This window comes from Meriones unguiculatus, chromosome 7 (genome assembly GCF_030254825.1).
Source record: "Meriones unguiculatus strain TT.TT164.6M chromosome 7, Bangor_MerUng_6.1, whole genome shotgun sequence".
Taxonomy (NCBI): Eukaryota; Metazoa; Chordata; class Mammalia; order Rodentia; family Muridae; genus Meriones; species Meriones unguiculatus.
This window is the reverse complement of record NC_083355.1, coordinates 106,792,096-106,815,370: the sequence shown is the minus strand read 5'-3', so window position 1 is coordinate 106,815,370 and position 23,275 is coordinate 106,792,096. Positions and strand designations below refer to the sequence as shown.

Sequence of the window (23,275 nt, the reverse complement as noted above, 5' to 3'; positions counted from 1 at the left end):
TCTAATCCTCTTCAATGGAAAAGCCCAGAAGACTGCCTATAACTAACCCTGTAAATGGTAGGAGGGGCGCCCACGCACTTGAAGAGCTTTGAAGTTGTACTTTTCCTTGTGCCAGAACTTAAGGTTGAAGGCACTGCTACTCAGTGGAATGATTTAAATGCAAATGGGTTTAACTGGACCCCAGAGCAGCTGGGCACCATAGGTAAAGCAATGTCCATGTTGGGCCTGTCCTGTAATGTGCAGCACAGGCAATGTGACTTTTATGGTGTTATGACTTCTGTTGAACTTTGATCCTGGCTAATTATGGTGTTTCCAGACACGTGGAAAACAGTTTCCTGGACTGAACAGCTACTAGATTCTGTTGTACTCTCTTGCTTTTACCTTCAGACCTTTATGCTTCAAACTGTAGAAAGGGAAGAAGAAGCCATAAAGTGCCCCTAGCCTTACCTAGCAGATCCTAAGATGACCATCACACAACTGCACCTTCTGGATCAGGCAGATGCAAAGCTTAGCCTTTATCCTGAGGTGCTTGAACTTGGTCCTTCATACCCCTCCAATCTGCTGTACTACTAGCTATGTCTTACCTACAGTCTTTCCAAACTGGGAAAAGCATTTGCATAGCCCCAATAGTCATGTATTCTTTCATTGGCTCCTAAACATATTCAGCCACGCCTTGAAATGCTTTCTGTTGAGGTCCAGCTGTGATTCCAAAATAATTTTGAGATCAGGACACTAGGTAACCTTAAGCCAGTGTGTTCTTGCTAGCAGCCTAAAGGAAGCATTCATATATCCATATTCGCTCCAGCAAACTGGCTGTGCAGGGCCCCTAAAATAACTTTCTCACAATGCCATGCCTTATCCTGTCTACCAAATCCTTATCCTGTTCTTTTGCTAAGCAGAAGTCCAAGCCTGTGTTCCAAACTACAGACTTCAATGTTACATTTCCTGTTGTAACATTTATAACCTCTTCCCTCCAAGGTAAGATGAAGGGGTCTTCCTTCCAACCTCTTCCTGCCAGCAGCTCTCTATGAGAGTGAAAAGTCCCTCTCTATCCTGGTGTGATGGCATAAATCTATAATTCTAGTACTTGATATGGTGAAAACAGGAAGATAGCAGTTATTTCAAGGACATCCTGGACTACACAGCAAGTTCAAGACAAGTCAGGACAAACTTAGGAAATCTGGTCTCAAAACCACCAAAACTTTCTTCACTCTCCATCTTATGCTCATAACGAGAGTAAGGAACTGAGGAGCCACAGATGGGTTTTTGTCACCTTCTGCACACTTGAAATCATGGCCCAGCATGCTCTGCACTGGACTTTAATCCTTTAGACTGTCAGGGAAACACACCTCACATGACCTTCAGAAATAAAGTTTTCTTTGTATGACAAGGACCTTGTTGCAGTTGTCATTTTGTGCAAGAGGTGATATGACCTTTCTGTTCAAGTGATGGGAGATTTTAAACAATCAAATAAAAAAGTGAATAAGCTGCAATTAATTAAAAAATAAATTTTAAAAAAAGGAAAAAAAAAAAAAAAAAGAGGGAACAAGTCAGGAGCCTGACACAGAGAACCTCTGAAAGGCTCTGCCCTGCAGACTATCAATGCAGATGCTGAGACTTATGGGCAACCTTTGGGCAGAGTGCAGGGACTCTTATGAAAGAAGTGGGAAACAGTAAGATCTGGAAAGGACAGGAACTCCACAAGGAGAGCAACAGAATAAAAAAAAATCTGGGCACAGGGGTCTTTCCTGAGACTGATACTCCAACCAAGTACCATGCATGGAGATGACCTAGAACCCCTGCACAGATGTAGCCCATGGCAGTTCAGTATCCAAGTGGGTTCCATTGTAATAGGAACAGGGACTGTCTCTGACATGAACTGATTGACCTGCTCTTTAATTACCTCCCCCTGAGAGGAAAGCAGCATTTCCAGGCCACAGAAGAAAACAATACAGCCAATCCTGATGAGACCTAATTGACTAGGATCAGAAGGAAAAGAAGACCTCCCCTATCAATGGACGTGGGGAGGGGCATGCATGCAGAGGGTGGAGGAAGGGAGGGATTGGGATGGGAGAAGAGAGGAAACCACAGGGGGGATACAAAGTGAATAAAGTGTAATCAATAAAGAATTTAAAAAAAGAAAAAATAAAAAGTTGATGTTTCTAATGAATATTAGATTTCATTACGTACCTTTTTTTTTTTCATCTATCAATATTATTGTGTGATTCCCTCACACTGGGTTGTTAAATAATGAAACAGATTTTTATAAATAGAGTAAGTTACAATTTTCTTTTACCTATTTTGTATATAGCAGTCAATTCAATTTGATAATATTCTGTTAAGGTTTTATGTCTTTCCACGATGTCAGAATTTATTAAATAACAAATTCACAAAGTTCGGTAGTTTCAATGGCAAAAAACAATCAAATAAATAAAATAAAAGAGTATTAAGATAGTAACAGGCTAAGGGGTAGCTCAGTGAAAGAGTGCTTGACTACTGTGCTGAATGCCTTGGGTTCAATACAGAGAGAGAGAGAGAGAGAATCTATGTAACAATTGCTAGCAAAAACAGACATTAATTTAAAAGCACAAATTATGTAAAAATCAATGACAAATATAATAAAATAATAATATTCTATGAAGACACATAATTTATCCCTAAGTCTCATTTAACTTGGGCCATAATTTCCTGTTTGATATACCAAATACATACTTAAGTTTTGAATTATAGCTCTTGAGAAGCCTGTACATTTTTTTGTTGTTGTTGTTTATGGTTTTATACTATAGGAAAAGGAAGATAGACTTACAAAGCTGGGCTCAAATCTTGGGCCAGCTATTTATGGCTGTATGCCCTGACACAAATTACTTAATCCTTCGGTTTTAGTTTTGTGTTTTTGTTTTGTTTTGTTTTGTTTTAAAAACCTTGTGTGGAGATTTATATATTTTATGTGTATGGATGCTTTGTGCACATCCATGTATGTGTACTCCACAGAACCACGCATATATGTGGATGCCTGTTGCCCATGGAGGTCAGAAGAGACCATCGAGTCTGTCGGAGTCAGAATTCTTAGCCACAGTATGGGTACTCGAAATTGAAGAAAAGTCCTCTGGAAGAGCAACAAGGTTCTTATCCCCTGAGCCATCTCCACTTTCCATTTTTAGTTTTAAAATGACTATTCTAGGGGCTGGAGAGATGCCTCAAGAGGTTAAGAGCACTGGCTGTTCTTCCAAAGGTCCTGAGTTCAATTCCCAGCAACCTCATAGTGGCTCACAACCATCTCTAATGAGATCTGGTGCCCTCTTCTGGCCTGCAGGCACACATGCAGGCTGAATACTGTATGAATAATAAATAAAGTGTTCTGTGCTCATGGTGAAACTTACTCTTCACACACAATCTTTCCTGAGGGAAAGCTTTTGCTCTGATGAGCACTTTAAAAATCAGACCTCCCAGACCAGACCAGCCGTGAGTAGTGGGCAGCTGCCACCAAGCCTGATGACCTGAGCTGGATTTCTAGTTTCCACATGGTAGAGAGAACGGACGGCCTCAACTTGTCCTCTGACCTCCACATGCGTGGTGTGGCATGTGTTCCCATACACACATACATGCACACGCACACAAAAATGTAATTTGAAGAAATTAATCAGACTTACTTCCCCAACTCCTATAATCCCTCTCTCCCTTCACTATTTTATCCCATGGTGTATTTTATATTTATTTTCTTGGTCTGTCTTTCCCTTTATCTAAAAGTTCACCTACCATTCCATCTAGCCAGTTTATCTCCCTGCCAAACACCATTAGAATGTAAATTTAAAGGTCATAGTAATTTTTGTCAGTTTTATTCGCATGTATACCCCCAGAACTTTCTAATGTGAATATTTTAAATGTTGTTGTCATGGCCTCACCCTTTATTTTCATTACTTAGATGGGTGTCGGGGTCTACCATTGAGCCCAGACAGCCTGGAATTCTTCTGCTGCAGCCTTCTGAATAGTAGAATTGCAGGTGTGTGCCCCTGAGCTGTTTCCCCATTTCTAAGACTAAAACCCTGAAACTCGGGAAACTCACGAACTATTCTTTTCAAGTGAGATTTCCTTATTTTATGTTTCTGTGCATGAGTGTTTTCACTGCATACATATGTATGTATGTGTCATGTACGTGACTGGTGCTTAGAGAGGTCAGAGGAAGGTGTTGGCTTCCCCAGAACTACAGAGTTCCGAACAATCGTGAACATGCGTGTGCTGGAATGGAGCCCAAGTTCTCTAAAGGAGCAGCAAGTGCTCCTAAATGCTAATCCATCTCTCTAGTCCCAGTCTCCTTCACTACTAGGAGAACCAACAGGTAAATCTCAGTATCTGTCTAAGCTTTTCAGTAAAATTCAGGCCTCTCACTGGGCCGAGCTGTCTAGAACACCGCCAGCGCCGGGGCGAAGGAAGGGAGGCGCCCCAGTCACCCCAGGGTCTGTAACATTCAAACGGCCACCGGATATCCTGCCAACGCCATCTTTGGTCGGTCGGAGGCTGCCCGGTCTGCAGGGTTGGTGTCCCTGCTTCACTTGCCTGGGTATCTTTTTGGCCAGCCTCCTGTTTCCTTTTGGGTTCATCTGCTGCTTTGCACTGAGGAGGCGAAGGTGCCCCAACTTCGGAGCCGTCCTTACTTAAAGGCAACAACACACCCAGTTTTCCTTCGGTCAGCCATCTTTTGTAATGTAAATGTTGTGTAATCGAAGTTTTATTTGATTAAGCTTCAGGACTGGTTTGTTCTGTATTTTTAATTATACATTTTATTTATTTATTTTTACAATTTATTCACTTTATGTGTCCATTGTTGGCCGCTCCCTCATCTCCTCCTGTCTCACCTTCCCTCCCTTTTCCTCCCCCATCTCCTTCCCCTAGTCCACTGAAAGGGACTACTCCTCCCCTACTATCTGACTCTAGCCTATCAAGTCTGGATGCTCTTCCTCTATGGACTGGCAAGGTTGCCCACTAGGGGGGAGTGATGAAACAGTAGGCAACCGAATTCACGAGAGTCAGCCCCTGCCCCCTTACTAGGTTACACACATGGAGCTACCTATGGGCTACATCTGTGCAGGGGGTCTAGGTCCTCTCCATGCATGGTCCTTGGTTTATCAGTTTCTGCCTGCTCCCCTGGGCCCAGCTTTATTGGCTTTGTTAGTCTCTTTGTAGAGCTCCTGTTCCCTCCGGATCCTTCTATTCTCCCTGTCTCCCTTCTTCCATAAGACCCCCTGTGCTCTGCCCAAAGTTTGGCTGTGGGTCTCTGCATCTGCTTTGATTCCTTGCTGGGTGAATCCTTTCAGAGGACATCTATGGCACGCTCCCGGCCTGTTTCCTCTCTTCTGCCACTTCTGGTGTCTATCCTGTTTGCCTTCTGAAAGAGAACTAAGCGTCTCCCTAGGGTCCTTCTTGTTGTTTAGTTTCTTTAGGTCTGTATGTTTTATTATGTGTATACTATATTATATAGCTAATATCTGCTTCCTACCATGTGTGTCTTTCTGCTTCTGGGTTACCTCACTCTGGATGATGTTTCCTAGTTCCATCCATTTGCCTGTGAATTTCATGATTTCCTTGTTTTTAATAGCGGAGTATGCTCCACCATACAACAAGGACATTTGCTCAGCTGTGTTCATAGCAGCTTTGTTCGTAATCACCAGAATCTGTATATAACCTAGATGTCCCTCTACTGAAGAATGGATACAGAAATTGTGGCACATTTACACGATGGAATACTATGCAGGACTGTTTTCTAAAGTGCAGTGGGATAGACTTGCACAGGGCTCACACAGAGGTGTAAGGCTGCAGCCTGCCCTGAGGCTAAGGATAACACAAAAAGTGCTGCTTCTATTATTTTACAGTCTTCAGTTTGAGAATGGTGAGAGACACTGTTTTAAATAAATGAGCTTCATACCAAAGGAAAAATTTTAGTAAAAATTCAGCATTCGTGCTGTGATATTTCCACATCATTTTTTTAAAACTGGGAACCGGACAATAAATTCATATCCTTTATTTTTTTTCAATTCTTTCACATCCTTATTTTTATTTTTTTAGTATTTAAATTTATTTATTTAACTAATATTTTAATGTAATTTTTATTTATTACAGTTTATTCACTTTGTATCCCAGCTGTAGCCCCTCCCTCATTCCCTCCCAGTCCCACCCTCCCTTCCTCTCTCATCTCCTTCCATGCCCTTCCCCAGTCCACTGATAGGGGAGGTCCTCCTCCCTTTCCATCTGACCCTACCCTATCAGGTCTCATCAGGACTGTCTTTCATAGTCTTCCTCTGTGGCCTGGTAAGAGTGCTCTTCCACTCAGGGGGAGGTGATCAAAGAGCTGAGTTCATGTCAGAGACAGACCCTGCTCCCCTTATTAGGGAGCCCATTTGGAGACTGAGCTGCCAAGGGCTACCTCTGTACAGGGGGTCCATACCCCTAGGCTCATATTTTTTGGTTCTGTTGTTCTCCTTGTGGAACTCCTGTCCCCTCCAAGTCTATCTTCCCCTTCTTTCATAAGATTTCCTGCACTGTGCCCAAAGTTTGGCTCTGAGTCTCAGCATTTGCTTTAATACCCTGATGTGTAGAGTCTTTCAGAAGCCCTCTGTGGTAGGCTCCTGTCTTTTTCCTTATTTTCACCTTCTTCCAGCGTCTATCCCATTTGTCTTCCTGAGTAAAGATTGAGCATCTTACCCAGGGTCCTCCTTCTTGCTTAGCTTCTTTAGGTGTACACATTTTAGTATGATTATCCTATATTATATCTAATATCTACTTATAAGTGAGTATATACTATGTGTGTCTTTCTGCTTCTGGGATAGCTCACTCAGGATGAACTTTTTTAGTTCCCACCATTTGCCTACAAATTTCATGATTTCCTTGTTTTTAATTGCTGAGTAGTATTCCATTGTGTAAAAGTACCACAATTTCTGTATCCATTCCTCAACTGAGGGACATCTGGATCGTTTCCAGATTCTGGCTATTACGAATAAAGTGGCTAAGAACATGTTTGAGCAAATGTCCTTGTTGTATACTTGAGCTTTTTTTGGATATATGCCTAGGAGTGGTATAGCTGGATCTTGAGGTAGCACTATTTCTAATTATCTAAGAAAGCGCCAGATTGATTTCCAAAGTGGTCATACAAGTTTACATTCCCACCAGCAATGGAGGAGTGTTCCCCTTTTTCCACATCCTCTCCAGCATGTGTTGTCACTTGAGTTTTTTATCTTAGCCATTCTGATGGGTATAAGGTGAAATCTCAGGGTCATTTTGATTTGCATTCTCTGATGACTAAGGATGTTGAACATTTCTTTAAGTGTTTCTCTGCCATTCAATTTTCTGGAATAACAAGAAACCTAGAATCGCTAAAACAATCCTCTACAATAAAAGATCTTCTGGAGGGATCTTCATCTTTGATCTCAAGTTGTACTGTAGAGCAACAGTGATAAAAAACTGAATGGTACTGGCATAGAAACAGGATGGTGGTGGGTCAATGGATTCGAACTGAAGACCCAGACATAAATCAACACACTTATGGATACCCGATCTTTGACAAAGATGCCAAAACTATACAATGGAAAAAAGATAACATCTTCAACAAATGGTGCTGGTCTAACTGGATATCTACATGTAGAAAAATGCAAATAGATCCACACTTATCACCCTGCACAAAACTAAAGTCCAAGTGGATTGAAGATCTCAACATAAACCAGACACACTAAACCTGCTAGAAGAAAAAGTGGGGAAGAGCCTTGAACTCACTGGCCCAGGAAAAAACTTCCTGAAGAGAACACCAACAGCACAGGCTCTGAGATCAACAGCCAATAAATGGGACCTCATGAAACTGAAAAGATTCTGTAAAGCAAAGGACACTGTCATCAGAACAAAACGGACCTTCACCAACCCTGCATCTGACAGAGGGCTAATATCCAGAATATATAAAGAACTCAAAAAGTTAAACAGCAACAAATCAAGTAATCCAATTTAAAAATGTGGTAAAGAGCTAAACAGAGAATTCTCAATTCACATCCTTTTTAATTTAGCCACAAAGCAATACCTTCAATAAAATTGTACTTGTGTATGTGTGACTAGATCATTTTTATTTTATAATTATGAAAAATAGAAGCTTACCATTTTTATGACTAAGTGCATTCCCATAAGCATAAGTGAAAAATCTTAGGAAACTTAAATACTGAGTTCTGAGGACATGCTTGTGAAAATGGGTCTCCTCTGCAGGAGGTGGGATTCACTACAGATGGCAGTCTTTTTCTGCAGTTACTTTTCCCAAATTTCTCCTCACTAATTATGCTTCTCCATAGCAAAGTCTCTTTTTATTTGTTATATTTCCTTCGTTACTTGTTATATCCCTTTCTTTCCTAAAGAAACTCTGTTTCTTCTGAAGTGAAAACTAAATATTTTTAAAGATTTATTTATTTATTTATTTATTTATTTATTTATTATACAATGTTCTGTCTGCATGTGTGCCTGCAGGCCAGAAGAGGGCACCATATCTCATTAGAGATGGTGGTGAGCCACCATGTGGTTGCTGGGAATTGAACTCAGGACCTCTGGAAGAACAGCCAGTGCTCTTAACCTCTTGAGCCATCTCTCCATCCTGAAAACTAAATCTTTCAAGGACAATTCTGGGTATTTTTACATCAAGAGGCATTGCTCCCAACATGATAATCATGAACAGTACATACCATGGCGACTCTACTTTAAATTATCTCTGGTAATTATGTTTTATTTTATTCTATGGTATGTTTTTGAGAAGACACATACTCTTTCTTATTGGATGTTGTTTTACAAGTTAGAAAATTCAGTAATGTATCTCTACAAATGCTTTCAATCCAATAATACAGTCTGATATAATAAGTTGTTAATTTTAAGAGGCATATTTTCAAGCAATTAGAACACATTAAGAAAGAAATAATGATGGTGATGATAAAACAAATTAGCCAGGCATGATGGCACATGCCTATAATTCCAGTGTCTCTTGAGAGGTAGAGACGTGAGGGTTACTGTAAGTTCAAGGCCGGCCTGTAATACAGAGCAAAACACTATCTCTGCAGCCTGTCCAAAAAATAAATCAGTTAGATGAAATTTATTTGAATCAATGAATTACTTCTATTGCTTTTTGTAGATTTGACATCACTTCTCTTTAGCATCAACCCTCTGGAGTTGATCTCTCAGTACCAACAAAATATTTCACCGTCATTTTAAACAGATTCATTAAGATAAGTTCACAGAGCATTCAGCTCACCCACTGAACTTATAAAGTTCATTGGTTGTTAGTATATTCAGAGTTGTACAAGCTGACTAGTATATAATTTCATCATCTTGGAAGACATGGTGTCATCCTCCATTCTCCTTATGGATTCTTCAGCCCTAAATGAACACTAATCTGATCCCACCCTCTCTTCCTTTCAGGAGATGTTTTAATTATGCATAGCCTGTATAAATAAAATACAATACATGGTATTGGTAGCTGCCTATTTTAGTTTGCATGTGCCCAATCTCCAGACATAGCCAGGGAAATGTCAATGTTTTCTTCTTTGTATGGGGGAGTAATCGTCTGCAGTAGACGTAGCACATTTTCTTTACACATTAGAAGAACGTTGGACTTGGTTCTATCTGTGACTCTTATAATTAATGCTGTTGTCTATATGGTGCTATTTTGTGGAAATAGATGGGGTTTTTTTATTGTTTTTGTTTTGTTTTGTTTTGTTTCATTTCGTTTCTTTGGGGTACCTAACCAGGAGTGGAATTGTTGGGTTCTATGGTGAGGGACTGCTGTTTCCCAAAATGGTAGTACTCTTTTCTTTTCTACTTCAGGCTGCTTGGGTCACATTCTGTCTACATCCTTCCCAATGCATATTATAATCTCCTAGTGTATGTTAAATGCTATTTCATCGTGGTTTTGATTTGCATTTCTCTAATGCTTCCTGGCACTTCCTGTGTTTATTGGTCACTTGAATATCTTCTTAAGGAAATGCTACTTTGATTCCTTGCCCACTGTTAATTGGGCTCCTTATGTTTTCATTGGTAAATTATGTTATTTATATGTTCTAGGAACAGGTCACTTATATGATTTGCAAATATTTGCTTCTACTCTGCAGTTTGTGTTTTCACATCCTCCAATGCATAAAGGTTTTAAAAACTTTTATTCCTTGCGCTTTTATGTCACATGCAGAAAATCATTGCCTGATCTAAGGTCTTAAATGTTTACTGCTGTTCTTGGTTCCAGGTATCTATAGTTTAACTTATTTTTCCCCGTTGAACAACTTTGACATTCATGTTTTGTAAACTACAGTACATAAGAATCAATAGTGATTTTTTGAATAGCTAAGGCCAATTTATTCAACATTTTAAAAATAAAAGTAATTTGGGCATCCTGTTAAAACTTTTAAAATCCAGAGTCAGGACAGGAATGGTCACTGGCTGGTTTCTGGGATGGGGTGGAGTTGAGCCCAGCCTCCATCTGGACCAGATTTCTATTTTAAGCTGAGACAACCTCAAGAGAGGAAGCAGTCACCATTGAGGTATCACAAAGAAAGAGCTGGATTGACCTGAAGATGCCTTCCTGAAGGGTCTCTGGGTCATCAGTAAAAGCAAGCCCTCCCCCCCTAAAAGTTTCTGCCAGGGCAGATGTGGCGTAGAGCCGCCTACACTCTCAGCAAGTCTCCTCTTTGGTGGGAGAGCAGCCAGAAAAGAAGGTGCTGTTGCAGGCCAGAGCTCGTTTCTTTTTCTTCCCTGTGGCTTTACTTGCTTGAGACTCTGTTGCTCTGTGTTCTGTGCCTGAGAGCTCTAAGGAAACTGCAAGAGCAGTCTTCCTGAACAGAACCTGATCCTTATCACACGTCTCTTTAAGGATCTTGGTGTTGGGCGTGGCACAAACAGGCTTGAAGAAGCTCAGTCCTGGGGTTATCTCTGTAGGATCCTCCAGTTTGAAGGAGTCATCAGAATCCTGGTTCCAATCAATAGTGCCCAAGCTGTCTTGCTCTTGCTGGTGGTTCCTGCACCTCATGGGGTCGCAGCCACAGGCCACAGTGCAATCCAGCCCTTTTTTCCTGCACCCACAGTGTTTGTTCCTACACCACCCCCTGCAGGAACACCCTTGGGCAGTCTTAACAGACATTTTAACCAGTTTCCTGGGTTTCCACTCCTTATCATCGGCATCACCATCTTCAGACGCACTCACAGAATCCTCTGAATAATACTTTAGCTCCTCAATGTCTATGTTTTGTTTCAGGAACTTGTCTCTAACGTGGAATGGTTTGGGCGGAGGTGGGATGTAGTCAAAGGTAGAATCAGAACATTGAAAGCCATCCTCGGGAAGATGAGATTGCTGGCCTTTGGCTCCTTGAAGGAGGGTCAGTTTCTGCTTGATTGTTCTGTTCTCTTGGAGAAGCTGCTGGTTTTGTTCACACACTTCCTGCATTTTTCTAAGCTCTTCCTTCTGACACTGCAGTGTGCTCAGCAGCTGCTGCTCCCTTCCACTATGTGACACCTCCAGCTGCTTCTCTGCCATTTGGCTTTGCTGCAGCTGACTGAGAAGGTAGAGCACCTTCTCTTGGTGCTTTTGCTCCGCCTTGAGCAACTCAGCTTTCAACTCTGTCTCGACCTCAACGAGGCGACTTTGCTCCTCAAACAGCATCTTCTGCATTTTACAATAGCTGGCGTGGCTCTGTTTCAGGTTGCTTTCAAGCTCACTGACCCGAAGTTTGGAGGAGACCACCTCCCCAACTAGATATTTTAGAGCGCATTTGGCTTCCAGCGCTGTAGCAATATTCTCCCAGCGGCGTTTTGACCTGTCTTCACTTTCTGCATCCAGGAGCTTCTGCTGCAGGTCAGCAATCTGAGCACTCCTGAGCTCCATTTCAGCCTCTAGACTTTTGGTCTGCTTTGTCATAGAATCCCCTACCTCTAAAACATGGCCACATACTTCATCGCGAGCAAAGGTGCACCGCTGGAGCTTAGGAGGTGGGTTCTCCCCAGGTTCCCTGTCCTCATTAAGTTGAGCCACGTCCTGGGCTAGGATCTTTCGCTCTTCAAGAAGGTCATTCAGATGGCGTTTGACCTCTTCAGTACTGACCATAACTTCAATTTCATTTCTCAGCCAGTTCTTCACTCGCACTTCGGTACCTTCTAATCCATGGCTCTGAGTCTCCTTCCGTTTATCTGCTGCTTCCAGTTGCTTTTGGAGGGCAGCCTTGAGGCGCTTGTTGGCAGCTGCTGCCTCTTCAGTTTTACGCCTGAGCACGTTGGACTGTTTCTGGAAGTCTCTTTCAAGCTTAAGCAGCTCATACCTTCTTTTACGGTCTTGCTCTTTTAATCGGATTACTTCTTTGTCTTTTTGTTGCTTCCACTGTCTAGACTTCTCAGCATCTTCCTTCATCTGACGCATTAACTGGACTCGCTGGGTCTTCATCATCTGTATCTCCAGAGTCAGTTTGGAGACGGTATTCTCAGTGGACTCTTTTAGTTTCAGAAGCTTAGATTGCTCGTGTAGTTTCTTCTTCAGATCACCTATTTGAGCCTCCAGCTCTTGGAGACATCTGCGACGGTGCTCACTCAACTTGGCTTGGTTGGCATCCTTCTTTGCCATCTGAAGATCCAGAAGCAACTGTTCCTTTTCCTTCTGCAGACTGGTGACTTCCGATTCTAGGCTTTTGATGTTGGCCTCATACTGGCACTGAATGGGCTGTAGTTGGCAGCCATTAAAAATTATCTTCCTAGCTAGGGCCTCTTTCAGAGCAAGGGCTTTATTCAACTCAGTGAGTTCCTTAGACATCTGTGCTTGACGCAGAGCGTGCTGTGTGGTGAATGCGCTGGAAGACCTCCTCCTCTCTGGACTGACGGATGCTTGAGCTTCTACCTCCACTGCCGACTCAGTGGCTGCAGCCAGGAAAGCAATGGTTTCACCTGACAGACAAATAATTGCTTGTTGCAGGCTGTGAATTTTCCCTACGTTTTCTATTAACTCCTCGTCTTCCAGCGTCTCCGTTAGCTTTTGGAGATCCACTTCGCAGGCCGAGTGATGCCTGAGCTCTTGGAGCTTGGTGTTGATTTTTTCATTTGCTTGTTCTGTCAAAATGATCCTTTCCAACATCTGTGCTGTCTGGCCAGCTGCCTCACTCAGAGCATGGCTTAATTTCTCATTCTCCTCTGCCAGAGACTGATTCTTCTCCTTCAGAGATTGGAGGGTCTCTGGAGGATCTGCTTCTGTAGACCCAGGCAGGCTACCTCCACGGGCCTGTAGCAGTAACACCTGCAGCTGGTGGACCTGCTGCTTCAGATGATTAATTTCAGCTGTCTGGGGATCCGTATTAACAACAGGTTTGTTCTTGATTTTTCTAGCCCTGTCGGCATAGCGTAAGGTATTTAATGTTTCCTCTAGATTGGAATCAGCAGGGCTCACACAGGCGATCATAAGAGTGTGGCTGTTGCCTCCCAGGGAATCTTGAAGCAGGCGAGTTAACCTGGAATCTCTGTAGGGCACGAAGCTTCCCTTTTTGCCATCTCCAAGAGCGCTGATGACATTTCCCAAGCACAGGAGTCCCAGGTTGATATTAATACCTTCTTTCAGACGATCGCCTTCAGCCTTGGTTTTCTTCTGTCTTTCTGATCCGGCAAGATCTACCAGACACAACTTAGAGTGAAAGCTGCTGTTCTTGTCGGTTTTCTTCCTTTGCTTTATGGAAATTGTGAAGACGGCATGAGACCGGGAAGACTGGGAATTCATAGCTGTGGCCGCTACAGTCCTGGAGTTGTTTCCTTGCTCCAAACAGGACACCATGTCAGAGGCAGCGGAAACCAGCTTTTCGGTGAGTCCCACAATCTTTATCCCTGCCTTGGGGTCGTCCCGGACATGTACCTGAGTAGCTTTCTCACAAGGTGAGCACAGGAGATCCAAAATCTCTTCATTGTAAATCTCCAAGTACGACACGCTCAGCGTGAACTCGGACTCGGTCCTTTCGTCCATTTCTTTGAAAAGCAGTTGTATGACCCTAGGGATGATCCCCGTGGTTGGTTCATTGTCTTGATCGGCACTATAGGCACCTCCCATCGAGTAGGTTTTCCCAGAGCCAGTCTGCCCGTAAGCCAGGACAGTGGCATTGTAACCTTTAAATACGCCTTTAAGGAGAGGTGCTACTGCGGTGGTGAAGACCTCCTCCTGCTCGGCGGACGGGTCGAACACAAAATCGAAGGTGAAGGATTTGTCAGTGCCAACCACCACCTGCGGCTTCCCAGGCACAAAGGACAGGCACATCCGACAGCCCTCGCCAATCTCTTTGGGAGAGAGGGGACGACAACGCAGTGCCACTCTCACAGGGATCCCCTTCACCTCTTCCTTCATGGTCGTAACTCGGCATCTGCTCAAGCCAAGTGCTCTTCTTGGTCTTCCCGTCTCCTGGTTTCCTCGCAACTGGAGTTTTAACCGCTGTTTCCAAACCTCGAGGGGCCAGCCAATCAGAGAGCAGGCAGCCTGTGACCGGAACCCTGAGCATGCATTCCATCGCCTTATACTGAGGAGTATTGTTTGGTGGTTTGGTTTGGTTTGGTTTGGTTTGGTGTTTGGTTTGGTTTGGTTTGGTGTTTGGTTTGGTTTGGTGTTTGGTTTGGTTTGGTTTGGTGTTTGGTTTGGTTTGGTTTGGTGTTTGGTTTGGTTTGGTGTTTGGTTTGGTTTGGTTTGGTGTTTGGTTTGTTGTTCGGTTTGGTTGTTTGGTGGTTTGGTGTGGTAGTTTGGTGTGGTGGTTTGGTGGTTTGGTGTGATTGGTGGTTTGGTGTGGTTGGTTGGTGGTTTGTATTGTTTGGTTTGGTGTGGTTGTTTGATTTGGTGCAGTGTGGGGTTTGGTGTTTGGTTTGGTGTTTTGTTTGGTGTATGGTTTGGTGTTTGGTTTTTGGTTTGGTTTTTCCTGATGGAGTTGTTTTAGCATCTCCCTTGAAAACTATACTAGTGTTTTAATCTGTGTGCCTAATCTTTATGTTAATACCATGTGGTCTTGATATTGTGACCTTGTGCTAAATTTTAAAGAAGCCCCAATTCACTTTTCCTCAATTGACTTGTTTTTTTCATAATCTGAGTTCCTTTGGTTTCCTTAGTTTTAAGATAACCTTGCCAGTAACTACAAAATATCCTGCTGGGACTCTGTTTAATCTGCAGATAATTTAGTTGCCTCTGACATGGTTTTAATAATGTAGAGTTTCCAAATAATAATCATGAGCCATCTTTCCATTTATATAGATCTTTGATTTCTGTCAACAATGTCATGCAGGATTCAAGAGTATACCTTTTATAATTATTCTGTCAGATCTATTCCACACAGTCTGTTTTGTATACCTTTCTTTCATTTTACAGCTTTGCTAAACATATTGTGCGTTCTAACAGATTTTTATTAGTCACCTAAATTTTGAAAGATAATTTTGTCAGATATACCATTTCTCGTTGGTTTACCTTTTCTTCAGCATTTGCAAAATGCCATTCTAAAGTCAGCTGGCACTATTGTTTCCAGATAAGCAGGCAGTTTTAATTTTAATCATTCTCTCTGTATGTAATGTGTTATTTTTCTCTGCACATGTTTATGTTTTTCTTTTTGTACTTCCCTGAGTGGGTATCTGAGCTCCATATTTTGTATGTGCCAAATGTTGAAAGCCTTCAGTAATTATTTCTGTGTTGTTTTTTGCCCTTTTGTTTATTTTCTTCTTAGGACTCTAATTATAACAATTTGAAAGGCAAGACAGATATTGTCCCACAAGTTTCTAAAACTATGAGATTTCTTTAGTCGTTTTTTTTCCTAAATTTAACCAATACTTAAAATGTAAAAATTGTACATTAGTTGGGGTATCAAATGGTATTTCAATAAATGTACATATTGTGTAATGTTTGCATAAGGTTAAATATACTCCTCAAATGTGTATTTTTTTGTTCTTGTTTTTTATTTCTATTGTTGTTCCTTTTTATATGAGACAGCATCTCATGATTTATGGTGGAAATGTTAAATTCCCTCTTTCTAACTTTTTGAAATATGTAGTACGTTATCACCATCTCCAACCAGCTTCCTTCTCCTTTAGTATTAGGCAAATTGTCTATCTCTAAATTCACTGTTTCCTTATCTACCTTATTCAATCTCCTATTGATCCTATTTAGCAAATATTTTACTTCAGTTATCATACTTACTAAAGCCTTATTGTTTTCATTTGGTTTTGTTTATATACATTTTTAACTCTGTTTGGAACTATCTATTATCACTCATTTGGACAGTTTCCTTCCATCTATGCCCAGATTTGTACAAACAACAGTTCACCCATTGCCTGGTCACTGAAATTTGAATCAGCTGGTTGTCTTCATTTCTCCCCATAACATCAATTACTTTTGCCTGTTTAATCTTGCCTTTTGTTTGTTTGTTTGAAAACTAGACACTGAAGCTAATGTGTGTCAACTCTGGATCTGGTTTGCAATTCTAAGAAATGCTATTTTTACTGTCAGTCTAAAAGGCAGATATTTTCCTTGATTTAAAAAACAAGAACAAAACAAAGAAAAAAAAAAACAGAACAAAACTGTAGACTGTCTCGCCTCTGGTTCTGATGGTTATTATCTCTGCCAGTTTGTTAGTTTGATTTCGGCCTCCACTGCTTGTCCTTTTAAAGCTGTTCTGAACCGATGCAGCAGGAGGGTTTAGACATGTTTACTGTGTAAATCTCATAGCTCCCCATTCTTACTGCTCTCCTGTTCCAGGGATTTTTCCTCCTTAAATTTCCAAATGCTTCACCAAATGCCTTGACTTTGTCTTATCAAATCAAAAATGATTCATCTTTCTGCTTCCTGGGCTGTTCCCATGTGTGGCTGTATAATTATATATAATATTTGTATATATATAATTATATAATAACATTGCCATCAATCAGCTAGTACAAACAATAATGCAAATTTCCCTTGAACATATAGCATTTTTCTCATAGGCGAGTATAACATGGGAAAAATACCTAACATTGATTTGCTAAGTGAAACCCTTTATAGGTATACATATGTGTATGTATTTGGATATTTTTGACTAATTTTCTTTTTTTTTTAAAGATTAGGCAGAATATGCCAAAGTAAGTGTTGATAGTTACATTATAAAATAATATAGCAAGGCAGTAGTGGCACACACCTTTGATCCCAGCAACTGAAGGCAGAGCCAGGAAAATCTCTTGAGTTCGAAGCCAGCATGGTCTACTGAGTTCCAGGATAGCCAAAGCTACATAGGAAAGCCTTATCTATTAAAAAAAAAAAAAAAAAAAGCCAGGCATGGTGGCGCAGACCTTTAATCCTAGCACTTTGGAGGCAGACACAGATAGATATATGTGAGTTTGAGGCTAGCCTGGTTTTTCAAAGCAAGTTCCAGGACAGCCAGGGCCACATGCAAAGAAACCCTGTCTCAAAAAACCAAAAATGAAAGACCAAGAAACAAAAACAAACAAACAAACAAATAAAAAAACATTCCGATTTATTTTTTCAGGTTCAGCAATCTGATTGTCTGGTTAACTGGTATTTCTAGGGTAAAAAAACACAGTAAACACAGCTATGAGGGGTCTGAGGTAATTCTTGTAATCATGGGTCTGTGGTGCCAAATGTAGCAGCACTGCCTTCATGTAATCAGTTAAACCTTGTCACCTATTGTGTGACAGACTTTTCCTGGGGAGATGCAACACACGTGTCTACTCACTCCGGAAAGGGAGCCAGCCACGGACTAAAGAAACCACTGCACCATGGTCCACTTTGGTGAACCAACGAGCGTTCCGACGGCTTGCTAACCATGTTGTGAGGGGTGACTCATGAGAAACAGGGGTAACTCAAACGCAGCCGCGTCACCAGAAAGCCCACGCTAACAGGGGTTGTGACTCCCAGAACCTCTACAAGCTTGCATGCAGCCCACAGTCGGAACACCTCTGTAAAAGGAACTTTTATTCGCCTGCTTCAGTTGTCTTAGAGGCTTACTGCCTCTGTCTGCTAACTGAGGCCTAGTCCCAGAAGCTTCTGGCCTCCGGGCAACCAAACCTAGGCCTAGCACGTTTTCAACCTCTGAGGATTACCGCTTAATAAGCTCACCCTTTCTTATGCTTTCTGAGCTCATAGCTGGCTGATTCAATTCAGCTCTTCTGGCTCAAACTCCTTCCCCAAATGACTTACTCAATCTGGCTTTTCTCTCAGTCTCTGAATTGCTCTGCTTGGCCTCAAACTAACTCCAGCAATCTCTTCTAATCTTCTGAATCCTTCTCATTCTCTGGCTTGCTCTATCTTCACCTGTGTCTAGCTTCTTCTCTCATTCAACCTCTCCCTCTGTTAAAACTTTCCCAGTAAAACTGCTTCCTCTCTCTCTCTCTCTCTCTGCATTGCCCCTAAAGTAGCTTCCTTTTCCTCTCTCTTCTCTCTCTTTTTTAAAGGTTCCACAGAAGGCCTCTTTATTAATTAACACATGTCAACAAAGCTGTAAATAGCCAATGCCCTGGAGATCATAGATTATCAAGCCACTCAATCCACACTCATAGGAGTGAACCGGGCATCCCTCCTTCAGTGGCTCTCAACTGAGCTTCGTGCAGTGGTGATCCCTAACCAAAAACCAGATACCATTTCCCTTTGGAGCCTCAGGGAACAACTATCACATCCTTTCATTTACATGCATATTTTGATCATTTTTTCAAAAAATCCTTAGCACTCATGAAGACATTGACACTCCAGCTGGTGTCCACGCAAATGATTCAGAGATATCCTGAAGTGCTGAAATAAGCAGACCTCAAACCATGGAAGCATTACACACAGGGCTGAAGCAAGCACATTCTCTCAAGCTCACACTTTTCTCTAGAAAGCTACAAGGCTACAAAAACCTTCCCCTAGTCTGTGTAGCCTATTCATAGTTTGGTCTCTGAGAGCAAGAGCTATATGGAATGATGTCCTTGCTTTAATTTCTACTTCTCCTCGCGTTGTTTTCTTTTCCTCATTTATTTATTTTATTCCCTCTCCTTTTAAGAGTTGGGCATATCCTACTCTGTCAAATCCCTCTGATTCATCACTTTTTCTGCCACTCAGATATCCAATTTCAAACATGGGTGTTTGGGGTTTTTTTGTTTGTTTCTTTTTAACAAACTAACTTTGCCTTCATTGTTTGGGATTAAAGGCAGGTACCACCACACCTGGACCTAGCTTTTCTTTACCTGAAACTTGCTCTATAAACAGGCTGGCCTTGAACTCAGATCTGCTTAACTCTGTCTCCTGGATTAAAGCCATATTTGTATTCCAGCCAGATCACCCAGACCTAGAGAGTCTTTGGATGGGATCTCTTGCCAGAACAGACATGTTCTAATTAAAATTCCTCTGCATGCCTCTCTCCTGGAATGCCTGGTCAGTCTCTATCCCAGCAACTTCCTTACACAGCTGGGTGAAGACACTCAAGAATCTTCCACATTTTTGTCCTTTCCTTTACCTACTGAAACTGTGAGCCAAGGCTTGCTGACTGGAGGAAATGTTACTATTTGGGTAGAATTATGCAATTTGGAGGAATGCTCCATACAACATGTAAATGCCCGATATAGTTGTGTGGACATACTCATAATTGTGGTTTATCTGAAATACAAATGTAACTGAGCATTTTATCTAGCAATCTTACAAGTTGACTCTGCTGACATGTGCAATATTTAAATGGTGCTGGATAGTTTGACACTACAAGCTAAATCTGAGAGGGAGAAAATGCCCTTCCATAAGATGAGCTTATAAGACATTTTCTTCATTGGTGATTGATGTGGGAGGGCCCTTCTCATTGTGGGCGGGCCCACCCCTGGGCTGGTGATCTTGGTTTCTATAAGAAAGCAGGCTGATCTTAGAGCCTGAGTTGTTGGAACTTATCACCTGTGCCAAGGAATTCAAGTCTGATCCCCATTTTTCCCCTTAATTGATTTAGTGTATCTGGTTTTATGTTGAGGTCTTTGATCCACTTTAGGCTTGAGTTTTATACAGGTTGATCAGTATGGATCTATGCATTTTTCTACATGCAGACATCCAATTAGACCAACACCATTTGTTGAAAATACTTTTTTTCCATTGTATGGGTTTGTCTTCCTTCTCAAAAAAAAAAAAAATCAGTATCTGTAGATATGTGAGTTCATGTCTGGATTTTGATTTGATTTCATTGATCAACCAGTGTATTTCTATGCTAATGCCCTACAGTTGTTATTACTATTGCTCTGTAGCACAGCTTGAAATCGGGGATGGAGCTGCCTCCAGCAGTTGTACAGGAATCAACAACTAATAAGAGGGAACTCATGAAACTGAAAAGCTTCTGTCAGGCAAAGTACACTGTCAATAGAACAAAATGGCAGCCTGGGAAAAGATCTTTACCAACCCTACATTGGCAGAGGGCTAATCTCAAATATATATAAAGAACTCAAGCAATTAAACAACAACAAACCAAATAACCCAATTAAAAAAGCTAAACAGAGAAGTAATGGCCAAGAAGCACCTAAAGAAATGTTTAATGTCCTTAGTCATCAGGGAAATGCAAATCACAACAACTCTGAGATTTCATCTTACCAAAAGCAATCTATAGTTTCAATTCAATTCCCATCAAAATACCAGCACAATTCTTTATAGACCCTGAAAGAACAATTCTCAGCTTCATTTGGAAAAACAAAACAAAACAAAACAAAAAAAAAACCCAGAATAGCTAAAAACAACCCTGTACAATGAAAGAACTTCTGACTTCAAGCTGTACTACAGAGCAACAGTGACATTCTGTATATTTTACAGCACCCTGTGCCGGAAAATGTTAACAAAATGAAGGCTTACTTAGAGCCAGGGCTTAAGACTCCAGTGTATAACCCTGTAAGTCTCAACCTAAGTGTAAGGGTTGAGAGCGTTTCTGTCTTTACCAGGTAGAGGTTAGAGTAAAGCATGTATGCTGTAAGGAAAGATGTACACACCCAAGAGCCTTGGCACTCCTCATAGATGACATCTAAGGAAGTGGATCCCATGGGTATCTTTATTTAAAGAACACACACACATAATGACCGTCTGTGCTTGTTCCACAGGGCTCTGAGCTGTTTCACTTCAAGGTGTCTGTTGTTCCTGGAGTCAGCTTTTGTGACTTAGCTGAAGAATTTCAGGAACAATAAACGCACAAAGTATGAAATGGGGTGATGAATGAGAAAATAAAACATTGTTTGTCAATCCAAGTTATGGATAAAGATAAAAACAGGGACAGAATTTGTGTGCTGGAGAAGGCTTGGACGAGGCGTGGCAGAGAGCGAGAGAGTGGGTGGAAGAGGATGCTGAGTGTCCACAGAACTCCAGGTGGAATTTTGCTGTGTGGTTCGTAGTGGGGATCATACAATGTCCAGTGTTTTATATAACCACTTTGCTTTTTCTTTTCAGATTTATGTCAATGCCTTTTCTAGGACATACACTGATTGCTATTGCAACATCCAAGTGCTAGGGGGATTGATTTTTATATAATTTGTATTTCAACTGCGTAAGATCCACCTATTGAGAGCATTCTGGAGATATATTTGAAGAAACACTGCCAATCCATCAACTATAAGCATCAGCTCATAAGTGAAAGTCTGGATAATGAACAAATGACAATCATCAATTATTTTTAATTCCTAGCTCCATTAAACATGTCCACACAATATAGTTATATTTTGAAAACAAATTAGATAGAATGTTACAGAATTATTATGATATTATAATTCTAGTTGCTGTTTGTCCATAGTTCAACATTCCATGTTTTAATACATAAAAGTTGTTTTTACATGAGTCTTATTTTGTTTAAATTGTTCTGGAAAATATAAAATGATAACCAGTGTGGAACAGGTTTCTACATCATTCATCTCTTAAGATCTAGAGTTCGTTGTATAGGGGCAGATTCTGGATAGAATAGGGCTACAATGAGGGCATCATTACACATTACACCACGGGAGTCAGGAATGGAGAGGCTCACTAGTGGATATGTTTTCAGAGCCCCGCAGGAAATAAAAAGAAAGCCATTTGGGCTTGGTGATGGTTTGAATGAGAAATGCCCCATCCCTGAGGGCTCTGTCTGACAGGTTTAGGGGTATTGCTAGAAGCATGTCGCTAGAAGCAGGTGTTGAGAGCTTAAAAGCACTCACCACTTTGAGTTCGCTCTCTCTGCTTCCTGTCTGTGGCTCAGGATGTGAGCTTTCAGCCTGTTACTCCAGCTGCAGGCCTGCTGTTTCCTTGCCATGATGGACTCTTATGCCTCTGGAACCATAGCCAACCCTTCCTTTATAAGTTGCCTCGGTCACAGCATTTTTCACAGCCATAGAAGAGTAACTAATACAGGTTTCTTAAAGAAGCCACAGCTAGCCTGGGGTACCCAATGAGAGGGGACTATGACTTCATCATGAGATACTGGAAGAACATGGTGACTGAACCAGATGCTGCCTTTAAACATACAGTATACAGAACTCCAAAGGCTATGTCTCCATGTGCTTTCAGAGTGTAAAGTTTAAGATCGGGGGCATTTCCTTGTTTTATAATTGCCTCTTACTAAACAAGAGATTATCATAAGTGACAAGAGATATCAGAGCCCGAAGATTCGTGAGCACTTACTAAGCAGAAAAGCAGAAAAGGCAATCGTGGGGTTAGAGTGATGGGCTCAGTGGCTTAGCATACTTGTTGCTCTTCAGAGGATCCATGTTTGGTTCCCTGCACCTGTTCCAGGAGATCTAGTGGCTGTTAGGGTTCAGGAATAGCAGCGCAGCGACCACTCAAACATCAAACTCAGACTGAAAAAAGTTTGTTGAATGCTGAACAAAAAATGACAGGTCCGGGACACATCTGGTCTCAGGAGCCAGGCTGTGACCCTCAGCCGTTTTCAAAGTGAGTTTTTAAAAGGAAAAACCACAACCAAGCAGGAAAAACTTTTTTTTTTCAGGTAGAGTATGTTCATCCAAGTAAGTAGAATTAATTTTTGCTTCAAATTCATTGTATCTAGGTAGCTAGACAAAACTCTTTAAGCTGATTGGCTGGGATTTAGGGTAGGGGAGCTCGTGAGAGCTTTCCAGCCTTCTGGGGATAAGAAACATAGCAGGATGTTGTGGTCTTAACTCTAACAGGACATACTTTTATCTTTAACTCAAGCGGAACATGCATTTATCATCTATTGTTTTATTCTAAGCCGCAAGTATTGAACTAATAAACGGTATCCTGGTCTCGGGCAGGTAGGGCCTAAGAACTTGAACTCTCACCTGATAGTCAAAATGGCCTCTGATATGCTAA

The 23,275-nt window shown here is 41.4% G+C and overlaps 1 protein-coding gene across 1 annotated transcript; it reads right to left on the bottom strand.

Annotated features, from left to right (window-relative positions):
- Positions 1 to 10,672: 10,672 nt before the first annotated feature.
- Positions 10,673 to 14,376, bottom strand: LOC110558367 (chromosome-associated kinesin KIF4A-like). The gene has a single exon (XM_021653221.2). The coding sequence runs from the start codon at positions 14,357 to 14,359 to the stop codon at positions 10,673 to 10,675; it is 3,687 nt and encodes a 1,228-aa protein (XP_021508896.1). The 5' UTR covers positions 14,360 to 14,376.
- Positions 14,377 to 23,275: the final 8,899 nt, after the last annotated feature.

Excerpts from the sequence above, each read along its gene's own strand:
- LOC110558367 (XM_021653221.2), bottom strand. The coding sequence starts at position 14,359 with ATGAAGGAAGAGGTGAAGGGGATCCCTGTGAGAGTGGCACTGCGTTGT.